Source organism: Mobula birostris, chromosome 6 (genome assembly GCF_030028105.1).
Source record: "Mobula birostris isolate sMobBir1 chromosome 6, sMobBir1.hap1, whole genome shotgun sequence".
Taxonomy (NCBI): domain Eukaryota; kingdom Metazoa; phylum Chordata; class Chondrichthyes; order Myliobatiformes; family Myliobatidae; genus Mobula; species Mobula birostris.
The window spans coordinates 110,017,928-110,030,497 of record NC_092375.1 but is presented as its reverse complement, the minus strand read 5'-3'; the positions used below and the strand labels follow the sequence as shown (position 1 = coordinate 110,030,497).

The 12,570-nt window shown below is 43.7% G+C and overlaps 1 protein-coding gene across 1 annotated transcript in view; it reads right to left on the bottom strand.

Moving 5' to 3' along the window:
• Window positions 1–5,440: 5,440 nt before the first annotated feature.
• The window catches only part of slc23a3 (solute carrier family 23 member 3), an 87,940-nt gene continuing 80,810 nt past the window's right edge, over window positions 5,441–12,570 (bottom strand). Inside the window, exon 12 of the mRNA XM_072262374.1 lies at window positions 5,441–6,502. Coding sequence (XP_072118475.1) covers window positions 6,246–6,502 — 257 coding nt within the window. The 3' untranslated portion in view covers window positions 5,441–6,245. The remainder of the gene's footprint in view (window positions 6,503–12,570) is intronic.

Sequence of the window (12,570 nt, the reverse complement as noted above, 5' to 3'; positions counted from 1 at the left end):
TTGCCTCTGTCTATTGCACAGAGACAGACCAAATAATCCATTTATGTTCCACATAATCCTCTCCACAGCCATTGTATCAGTTCAGCATGCTATTTCTTTGTGCTCCATCTCCTCTTCCCTTACCCTTGTTACCTTTCCTTCCACCTCACTCCACTTCCTATTTCCATCCCTTCCTTCTCTTTCAACACATTCCCCTTCTCAGCTCATCCACATTGCTCCCCCCCCCCGCAATCCCTTCTACTTCTCTTTCCCCCATCCCCCATAACCTGGGCACTCAGCCTTTTAAGATGTACCACTTTTTTCTTATCTGCACCATAAGGCATTGAAACCAAATTAGTCCATTTGGCCCATTGAACCTGGTCTGTTATTTCATCATGGCTGCTTTGTTATCCCTCTTAACTTCATTCTCCTGCCTTCTCCAGGTAACCTTTGACGCCCTGACTAATCAGGAGCTTATCTCTGCATAAAATCCAAGAGAACGCTAGCTCTGTTCTGTTTGAGGGAAGTAAGGCAAGAAGATCGTCCTGCAGCATTTTGATTTTGTGCTCAGATCCCAGCATGTGCAATCTCTTATATCTTTAGAAGCCAACTAATATTACATAGATCAGAACTTGGAGATATTGATATTAATCATAATTCCTATTAAAATTATTCACTATGCCTATATTCACTATAGAAAAATAGAGGGCTATGGGTAACACTCGGTAATTTCTAGGGTAAGGACATGTTCGGCACAGCATTGTAGGCCAAAGGGCCTGTATTGTACTGTAGGTTTTCTATGTTTCTAAAATGTAACTAATGACTTGGCCTCCACAACCATCTGTGGCAATAAGTTCCACAGATTCACCTCCTATTGCCTGAAGAAATTCCTCCTTATCTCTGTTATAAAGGGATGTCATCGTATTCTGAGACTGTGCCCTCTGGCCCTACACTCCCTCACTGTAGGAAACATCCTCTCCAAATCTGCTCGTCACTGCCTTTTCTTAATAGAAAATGAGGACCCTCCATCCACCTAATCTCACTTGCTTGCCCTTAATCCACACCCCTGAAGAATACCCAGGGTAGAGAAGTCTAAAACAAGAGGAATTGTAAGGTGAGAGGGGAAAGATTTAAAGGGTACGAGAAGGGCAACTTATTCACACAGAAGTAGATAGGAAAAAAGACCTTAGAACAGGACAGAACAGGAGCAGGTCCTTCAACCCACAATGTTGTGCTGGGCCAATTAAATTAGTATTCAAATGGCTAACTAAACTAATCTCTTCTGTGTACACAATGTCCATATCCTTCCATTTTCTTCACATTCATCTCTCTATCTAAACATCCCCTGAAAGCCTCTGATGTTTCTGCCTCTCCTACCATCCCAGGCTACGCATTCCAGGCACCCACCACTCTGTGTGTAAAATATTGACCCTCACATCTCCTTTGAAATTTCCTCCTCTCACTTTAAATAGACTGCCTCTGGTATTAGACATTTCAACTGTGGAAAAAAGGTACTGTCTGTCTACTCTGTCTATCTCTCTCATAATCCTATAAACCTCTATCAGATCTCCCTCAGTCTCTACTACCCCAGAGAAAGTTCCAAGTTTGTCCAACTTCTTTTTATAGCACACGCCCTCTAATCCAGACAGCATCCTAGTAATCCTCTTCTACACCCTCTCCAAAGTCTTGACGTCCTTGCTATAATGGGGACACCAGAACTGTGTACAACTGGAGTTTTATAAGGGTGCGATATAACTTCCTGATCTTGAACTTAGTGCCTAGACTAATAAAGGGAAACATGCCATATCCCTTCTCAACCACCCCATCAACCTGTGTAGCCATTTTCAGGGAGATAAGAACTTGGACCCCATCAACACTGCTAAGGGTCTTGTTCTTAACACTGTACTGTCTCTTTACATTTAACCCACCAAGGTGCAAAACTTCACATTTGGCTGGGTTAAACTCCATCTGCCATTTCTCCATCCCTGCCTGCATTTGATCTGTATCTCACTGTATTCTTTGCTAGTCATTTATGCTATCCACAACTCCATCATCTGTAAACTTACTGACCTACCCTCTACATTTACATCCAGGTCATTTAAATACATTGCAAACAGCAGAGGTCCCAGTAAGATCTCTGTGGAACTCCACTAATTACAGAGCTCCAGCTGAAATAAGTCTTTTTGACCACTACCCCATATCTACTTTGGACAAGCCAGTTCTAAATCCAAATGGCCAATTCACCGTTGGTCCCATGCATCATAAGCATCTTGATAAGCCTTCTATGAGGGTCCTTGTCAAACACCTCACTAAAATCCACGTAGACAACATCCACAGTTCTACCTTCATCAATCACCCTCATCATCTTGTCAAAAAAAACTCAATCAAGTTAGGAAGGCATGACATGCCCTACACAAAGCCTTGTTGGCTCTCCCTAATTAGGCTATGTATTTCCATTTGCTCATAATTCCTATCTCTAAGAGTTGTCTCCAGTAACTTCCCTACAGCTGATGATATTTACTTGGATTTCCAGAAGGCGTTTGATAAGGTGCCACATAAAAGACTTATCCATAAGATAAGGATGCATAGAGTTAGGAGTGATGTATTAGCATGGATAGAGGATTGATTAACCAATAGAAAGCAGAGAGTTGGGATACATGGGTGTTTCTCTGGTTGGCAATTAGTGGTGAGTGGTGTGCAGCAGGAGTCGGTGCTGGGCCCTCAACTGTTCACGATATACAGTAATGATCTGGAAGAGGAGACTGACTGTAGTGTATCTAAGTTTGCTGATGACACTAAATTGAGTGGAAAAGCAAATTGTGCAGAGGATATGGAGAGCCTGCAAAGAGAGATAGATAGGTGAAGTGAATGGACAAGCAAGGGTCTGGCAGATGGAGTACAATGTGGGTAAATGCAAGGTCATTCACTTTCGAAGGACAAATAGAAGGTCAGATTATTATTTAAATGGTAAAAGATTGCAGCATGCTGCTATGCAGAAGGACTTGGGAGTGCTTGTGCATGAATCGCAAAAGGTTGGTTTGCAGGTACAGCAGGCTATCAAGAAGGCAAATGGAATGTTGGTCTTCATTGCCAGATGGATTGGATTTAAGAGCAGGGAGGTTATGCTGCAACTGTATAGGGTACTGGTGAGGCCACATCTGGAGTATTGAATGCAGTTCTGGTCTCCTTCCTTGAGGAAGCATATACTGGCTTTGGAGGCAGTGCAGAGGAGGTTCACCAGGTTGATTCCAGAGATGAGGGGGTTAGACTATGAGGGGAGATTGAGTCGCCTGGGAATGTACTCACTGGAATTCAGAAGGATGAGAGGAGATCTTATAGAAACATATAAAATTATGAAAGGGACAGTTAAGATAGAGGCAGGAAAGTTGTCATAAACAAGTGAAAATCTGCAGATGCTGGAAATCTGAGCAACACACACAAAATGCTGGAGGAACTCAGCAGGTCGGGCAGCATGTAGGAAAAGTGTACAGTTGATGTTTTGGGCTAAACCCCTTTGGCAGGAAAGTTCTTTCCAGGGGTAAGTGAGACTAGAACTAGGAGACATAGCCTCAAGATATGGGGGAGTAGATTTAGGATGGAGATATGGAGGAACTGCTTTTCCCAAAGAGTGATGAATCTGTGGAATTCTCTGCCCAATGAAGCAGTGGCTACCTCAGTAAATATATTTAAGACAAGGTTGAATAGATTTTTGCATAGTAAGGGAATTAAGGGTTATGGGGAAAAGTCAGATAGCTGGAGATGAGTGCATGGTCAGATCAGCCATGACCTTATTGAATAGCGGAGCAGAGTCGAAGAGCCAGATGGCCTACTCCTGCTCTTATTTCTTATGTTCTTATATGAGACTCATCAGTCTATAGTTTCCATGATTATCCCTGGCTTCCTTCTTGAATAACGGATCAACATTAGCTACTCCCCAGTCCTCCAGGACATTGCCTATGGCTTGAGAGGACACAAGGATATTGGTCAATGCCCCAGAAATCTCATCTATTACCTCTCTCAATAATCATCCATATCTGCAACTGATCTATCAACCTGCTGTACTCTTTACCAGTCTTCTATGCAGTCCATGACACCACCGATCTTCAATATCATCTGTAAACTTACTAACATACCCTGTACCTCTTTGACTGTACCTCTTCCTGGAGATGCTGCCTGGCCTGCTGCGTTCACCAGCAACTTTGATGCGTGTTTCTTGAATTTCCAGCATCTGCAGAATTCCTTGTGTTAACATACCCACCTACACTTTTGTCCAGGTCGTTCTTATACATCACAAACAGCAGAGGTCCCAGCTCAGATCACTACAGAAGGTGGTGGGTAAATGGGAGAAAGTGACAGAGGAGGTGCGGGAGGCAAATACAATCACAGTGCTTAAAAAAAGATTTAGAACAGGATGGAACAGAGGGACATGGGCCAAATGCAGGAAAATGGAATGATTGTAGATAGACATCTTATTAAGCACGGACAAGCAGGGCTGAAATGTCTGCTCCCATGCTATACAACTCTGACCCTATAACTATTAGGGTTCTTCTCGTCCTCATTCAGATGCCTTTTAAACACCATGAAGTTTTCTGCTGACACCTGTACTTGCTGAATTCCAAACCTCAGTTATAATAGTTAAACATTGATGGGATGGACCAAAGAGCTTCTCTCTTTCATTCTCTTGCTGACTAGAAAAATTGCTCAACTCCCCTCTCACCCGCTTTCAGAATGCCTAATGCCTTATGATTTCTGACATTTGTTGCAGTCCGGTTGCAGCTTGTGCTATTCCATTGAAAATTAGCCATAGGAGTTTTTCAATCAGAGTTCAATTTCATTAGGGGTTTGGGGAGATTTGGTATGTCACCAAAGACACTGGCCAATATCTACGGATGTGCTGTGATGAGCATTCCAACTGGTTATGTCACTGTCTAGTATGGAGGGGCTACTGTACAGGACTACAAAAAGCTGCAGAGGGTTGTAATCTCAGCCATCTCCACCATGGGCACTAGCCTCCCCAGCATTCAATAGGTAATGCATCGAAAAGTTGGCATCCTTCATTAAGGACTCCCATCACCCAGGACATGCCCCCTTCTCAGTCCTAGCATCAAGGAGGAGGTATGGGAGCCTGAGGACACACACTCAACATTTCAGAAACAGCTTCTTCCCCTCTGCCGTCAGATTGTTGAATGGACATTGAATCCATGAATATAACCTCACTAATTTTTCCTGTCGGAGAAGATTTTCCCTATAACTCAGGCCCTCAAGTCCTTAACATCCTTGTAAATTTTCTCTGTACTCTTTCAATCTAAATGGTTTCTTTCCTGTAGGCAGGTGACCAGAACTGTACACGATACTCCAAATTTCCCTGCCCAGTTCCCATTTCCCCTCCACAAGTGCATTATCTCATATTTCTCCAGATGGGATTCCACTTGCCATTTTCTATCTTCTCTGTTCAACTCATCAGATTCCCACCTCCTGGAATTTTTGCCCATGATAAATGACACTGTTAATTTTTATTTTTTATTCAGAGATGCAGCATGATATCCCAATGAGCCCACACTCATGTGAACAATTAACTTACTAGTTAGTGCGCCTTTGGACTGTGGGAGGAAACCGGAGCGCCCGGAGGAAACCCATGAGGTCACAGGGAGAACATACAAACTCCACACAGATAGTGACGAAAATCAAACCCAGGTTATCGGTGCTGTAACAGCGTTACACTAACTACTACACTACCATGCTGCCTGGATGTTTCCTGGTTCTCACGTTCATCCCCAAAACTCATGATCACAGGTGCCTACACCCTTCTTGCAACCAGTTTAATAGCAAGTAATTCTTAACCCAGTTGGACAATATCTCTCAAGTTTTACAATACCCTTTTCTTCTTTCCCAACTCTCAATTTTTATTATAACTTACCAAAGCAGGGAAAATTCTTATTTTTTGTGTCTACCCCATCCCCTGCTGTGTCAGAGATTTTTTTTACTCTGTAGGTTCCAAGAGAATCCAAAAGGTCAGGAAATCCAAATGCCCTTTACATCTCCAACTCTAAATCTTGCATCCTTCATCCAAACCCACCTGTCTGAACAGCCCCATCTCCAAAACATTCCTCTGTAGTTAATGTCAAACTATGTGCAAAGGTAATGAAAAAGACAAAAGACTCATGGGCTTTTTTTCCTTGTTGTGTTTTAGTCTCAGCAGAGTCAATCTGGAACACTTGGAATCTCAGCACAGTCTTGGAGGCCTTGGAAAACCTTTTTTTTTCCCCTTAACTTGCCTGGAGAATGGGAACCGGGAGCAAGCCCTTGTTTTCCTCAACATCTGTACGTTCCTGTGTTGGTTCTGAGACTGGACAAAGGTTGTGGAAGGGAAAGAATTTTGGGCACAGGTGTTTCAAAAACGTGCGAACACCACTAGGGAGCTGAAGTACGCTGCTCAGTTCTTGTGGCTGATGAATGTCTTCACCTTCTGGCCGCAAGTGGAAGCCAGGAAAACCTGCCACCAATCCCCGCTCTGCTGATGTCCCTGAAATCAAAAGGGCAAGTCACTTTTTTTGTTTAATACTGTATCCAATCAATGCAAGATGGCGCCAGCAGCCAACAAGATTAACGATGATGTCCTGCAGACAGATCATGAAACAGCTTCCTCTTCTTCTTATTTTAAATATACCTCTGCTATTAATCTGTGTGCAGGTAGAATCTGTAATTTTAATGAAGTGTTTCTGGGCCAACCTGGTGATCTGATGCTTTTGAGGTCTCCAATGGAATTCAGGGTGGTTGAGAATGGAGCATGCAGCCTAATGGTGGAGTGCGAACCCATGGTTGGCTCTATTGCTTGCCTATCAAAGCATCGAGTAATATTGAAATTAACGAGGAAGAGAGGGGAAACGAGTGGGTGCCTGGTGCCATCAACCTGCGCTTGACTGGTCTCCCTCTCCCTCTCACTCACTGCTGCCAGAGGGAAGTGCAGGAGTCTTGGGCCTCAGGCAAGGTTTGATTGGCGCTGTTTGTGGATTGGATTGAACTCATTTTTAGAGGACTCTGCAGTTCTTGTTATATGTGTTTCTGGTTTCTGGTCACACCTTTTATTTATTGCTTTAACACGGACTGGCTCTGCGACCTGTAATCAATGAATGACACAGTGCAAAACTGAACTGAACTGAACTACACTGAACATCCCCGAACTGTTTCATGGACTCGGTGGTTTGCTGTTTAATATTCTGTGTGTTATTTACTCGTTTTCTGAGATCCTTTCTTTCTTGTTTGTTGGCTTTATTGACTTTGGTTCTGTCAGTTCATTTCTCCTCTCACCTCCAAAGCTTCACTACTTTCTGTTTTTTCCTCATTGTGGATACAGCCCAGTCCATCATGGGTATAACCCTCACTACCACTGTGCTCATCTACAAGGAGTGTTGTTGCAAGAAAGCGGCATCCATTGTCAAGGACCACCACCACTCAGGCCATGCTGTCTCTCGCTGCTGTCATCAGGAAGAAAGTACGTGAGTCTCAAGACCAACACCACCAGGTTCAGGAACAATTATTACCCCTCAACCATCAGGCTCTTGAACCAGAGGGGATAACTTCACTCACCCCAATACTGAACTGTTCCTGTACCCTATAGATTCACGTTCAAGGACCCTTCATTTCATAGTCTCGATATTTATCGCTGATTTATTTATTATTATTATTTTGACTATTATTTTCTTTCTGCGTTGCTCAGTTTGTTTTCAATGCCTTTTGCACATTGTGTTTGTCCGTCTTGTTGTGTGGAGTCAATCATTGATTCTATTGTGCTTCTTCGTATTTACTGTAAATGCCCGCAAGAAAATGACTCTCAGGTACACACACCAGCCTGGCCTGCTGATTCCCTCCAGCACTGTGTGTGTGTTGCTTGGATTTCCAGCATCTGCAGATTTTCTCTTGTTTGTGAAATGAATCTCAGGGTTGTATATGGTGACACATAGATACTTCGACAATGAGCTTCGAAAACCTTTAGGTCACATATCTCCTGCTTTTCCCGTCAGCAGCTGCCACTGTCTCCCCACAACACCCCCACTGGGGAGATGCTGAGTTCTCGAGTCATCGTGAGGGAAAGGCCTCAGCTAGAGCCACCAGGCCGAAGATTAAATTTTAACTTGCAGAACAGAGCTTCCACCGCTGGAGTGACTCAGCGACAGGTCATTCATCTGGGGGCGGATAAGGATCAGATCTGTTCCTGTTGACAGTGGGCTGTTTCCACTGCGAGGTGAGCAGGCAGAGGAGCATGAAGCCTTTGACAGTGGCCTCAGGTGGTGAGCAACCTTTGGTACAAGTCTCTGAGGGTTACAAACCAGTCAGGTAGCTTATGTACCCCCAAGTTTGGCTCACTAATGCTTCAGAGACACGCCAACAAGCACTGTATAAACATGCATTGGTGTGTATTCCTCTGTGGTAGATTTAAATAACACTAAAACATACACACAATATTTCATTAGAAGATGGAGGATATTTTGCCACCAAAATCTCTAGCAAATAGAGATATAACTCTACATGATATGAGATATATACAGATGTCATTCTATCTGGCTGTATACTGTCTCAAATGAAGGGGCCACTGCACAGGATTGCAAAAAGCTACAGAAAGTTGTGAACTTAGCCAGCTCCATCATGGGCACTGGCCTCCTCAGCATCGAGGACATCTTCAAAAGACCATGCCTCAAAAAAGGCACATCCATTATTAAGTACCCTCTTCACCCAGGATGTGCTCTCTTCTCCTTACTCCCATCAGGGAGGAGCTACAGGAGCCTGAAGACACACACTCAACATTTTAGCACAGTTTCTTCCCCTCTGCCATTGGATTTCTGAATGGACGATAAACCCATGAACATTATCTTGTTACCTTTGTTCTCTTTTGCACTACTTATTTAATTAAAATTTTTAATACAGGTTCAGTACCCCTCATCTGAAATGCCTGGGGCTGGAAGTATTTTAGATCTTGGATTTTTTCCGATTTTGGAACATACAATGATATACCTTGGGATCGCCATCATTTCCGACTCTGAATTTACCAGTAAGCCGTCTTTGTCTTCCACATGTTTATCACACAAATGGACTGATACAGCCGTTCAATGTGTTAGATTTTCATCAGCAATGCTCTTGGCAAATTCATCAATGAATTTCTCTGCTGGATCATGATTAGCAGGTGCTTTATCACCACAAATCTTTAACAATTTAATGCCGTGCCTTTCCTTAAATTTCTGGATCCAGTCTGCTGAATATTCACAATTGCTTTCAATTTTCAGTTCATCATGATAGATCTTTGCTTGTTTTGTGATTAGCATGCTGCTAAGCAGCATACGTTCACTCAGACACTGACAAATCCACTCTTTCAATACACGATTGAGATCTTTTTCCGCTTGATACAATATTTTTCATTAATTTCTGTTCATTTCATATGTGAGGTCACGTCTCAGAATTGACTGTGGCGCGCAGTGACCTGTGTATCGCCTGGGAACCTTCGTTGATATGTGACATCATGTCAGCACTCAAAAAAATTTTGGATTTTGGAATTTCAGGTAAAGTGTACTCAACATGTATATATTTCTTCTTGTGATTTTATAGTTTTTTTCATGTATGGCACTGTAATTCTGCTGCAAAACAACAAACTTCTTGAGATATGTCAGTAAGATTAAAGCTGATTCTGACTTCGGTTCGCACCATGTTGCATTCAGTTAACCAACCAGCGGACTGCTTTGTTGAGCATCATCCACCACAAGTGGGACTTCACGATGGCCAAAGATTTTAATTCACATTCCCGTCCCCATTCCCATTCCGATGTGCCAATCCATGGCCTCCTCTTGTGCCAACATGAGGCCACCCTCAGGCTGGAGAAGCAACACCTTATAATCCGTCTGGGTAGCCTCCAACCTGACAGCATGAATATCGAATCATAAAATCCTTGCATTGCCCATTTCAAGTTGCTCTTGTGAAGGTGGTGGAAGGCCCTTGAAGTCCTTTATTCTTGGAACATGCGAGAATAAGGGGTAAACTCACAGGCGTTTATAAAATCATAACTACAGGAGATTCTGCAGATGCTGGAAATTCAGAGCAAAACACACAACATGCTGGAGGAACTCTTTCCCGTTTGCTTGTCCCTCAAATTGGCCCACTGATGATTCCACAGCCTCTGCCCTCCACTCCGTCCTGTCCCACCTGGAAAATGGTGCCTCATATACCAGAATGCTGTTTATCAACTTCAGCTCAGAGTTTAATACGATTAACCCTCAGAAGCTGGTGGGTAAACCCTCATTAGGTCTCAGCACCCCTCTCTGTAACTGGATCTTGGACTTTCTGACAGAGAGACCACACAGTCAGTCAGTGTTGGCAGCAACATCTCTAGCCCCATCACGCTGAGCACCAGCGCCCTCTAGGGTCTGTGTTTAGCCGGCTGCTGACGCTTGGCTGTACTACCAGATCCAGCTCAAATCGAATCATCAAGCTCACTGATGAAACGACAGAGGCTGGCCTCATCAACGACAATGACAAGACAGCATACAGAGAGGAGGTAGAGTGACTTGTGGAATGGTGTGACACAATTACTTGAGTCTCAAGATGGACAGGACTAAAGGGGTGAATATGGCCTTTAGGAAGGTCCAGGCTGACCACTCCTCACTGTACATACACGGCTCCTCCATGGACAGAGTCAGGAACACCAAGTCTCTGGGAGCACACATTATGGACAATTTCATCTGGTCCCTCAACATCACTTCTTTAACTAACAGAGAACAGCAGCGTCTTCACGCCCCGAGGAGGTTGAGGCAGATAGGCCTCCTTTCCACCCGTGCCCCCCCCACCCCACCATTCTAACCAATTTTTACAGGAGCATCATTGAGAGTGCCCTGACCAGCTGCATCACCATCTTGTACAGGAATTGTAAGGCATCTGTCCGCAAGAGCCTACAAAGAATTGTGAGGACTCCTGAGAGGATCATCAGAGTCTCTCTTCTACCCACCTAAGATAATTATCAGATGTGCTGCATACACAGCATTGTCAATGACCTTCCTACCCATCCCACAATCTCTTTGACTTTCTACCATCCAGTAGGAGATGCCATTGCGTTAGGACAAGGACTGTTAGGATGGGAAACGGCTCCTTCCCCCAGACCGTGAAACCTCTGAACTCCCTGCCACCACCCAAGTATCACCACGTACGAAGCCCCAGTACTGTTATACTGTTAACTCTTTAACTTGTGCAGTAAATGCACCTCATGCTAAAGGTCAATCTTCTGGAATATATTTCATTATTTGTTAATATATTTGTGGTAATATTACCTTATGTGAGTTATATGTACTGTGCTGTGCAACGTGGTTCAGAGGAACAATGTTTCATTTGCTGGTATGCATGTATACAGTTGAATGATGATAAACTTGAACTTGAACTTAAAAAGTTGGCACAACATTATGGTTCGAAGGGCCTGTACTGTGCTGTAATGTTCTATGTTCTAACTATTCCCTCTTTTTACTCAAAAGCTCCATCCATGGCAACATCCTGGAGAACCTCCTGCACCCTCTCCATTGCGGTCATATCCTTCCTGTAGTCTGGCAAACACAACTGCACACATTGCACCAAGAGTGGCCGAAACAATACCTTATGAAGTTGTACCAAACTGTTTCAAGGAAAAATAAGTGAATTTTCTCACCACCATGAATAGAGTGATGGAAAGTATAGATAGATAATCAAAGCCTGAGTCGGAATAGTGCCTGAAGGATGGTGAAGAGGGTCCAGGAGGGAGTTCCAGAGCTTAGGATCCTGGCAGTCAAACGCACAGCAGCCAGTAATGGAGTGATAAAAAATGGATGATGTACAAGAGGCTGGAAAGAAAGGAGCAGAGAAATCTTGTGGGGCTGGAAGATGCTTCACTGAAAAGAAGTGGATGCATTTGAAAACAAGGATTGATGTCAATGTTCGATATAGGTCAGAAAGAACAGAAATGGTGGGTGATTGTTGTTGGTACATCTTGCAAATATATGGTATGCCTACCTCTGTTGAGAGAGCAGACAGGAGTGGCAGTGACTGAACACAAAGGAAAGGAGAGTTAAATAGAGGTAAGGCTTGGGTGACCTTCGTCGGCCTTGTGTAATCATCCCTGTGCAAACCTCTTCAAAGAACCTGTATCATATTTCTGTGAGTGCACTGATGAAGTTCACTTCATTGTGTGTTTTGTTGGTGGAAGGGTAGAGGGGGCTGGGGTAGAAGGGTAGGATGATATCCTGTGGAAACAATACGCCCTCAATATATCCCAGGTTACTGATATAACAGGTGAGCAGATAACAGTGGTGCTTCATTTGCCTGTCCAGAATCTTTCAGAGCTCCCATTTCAGAATCCGAATCGCCAGCATTATGTACATTGATCTGGTTCCAGGTCAAACCCCACAAACCCTTCCCCACCATCTGTCCTTTCTCAGATAGAAGGGCTCCCTTTGTTAGGGGTTCACATCCAGAGACCCCTCAAAGTGGTTGTACAAGTTGATAGGGTGGTTGGGAAGGCATACAGAGTGTTGGCCTTTATTAATCAGGAATTGAGTTCAATAACTGTGAGATTCTGTTAACACCCTG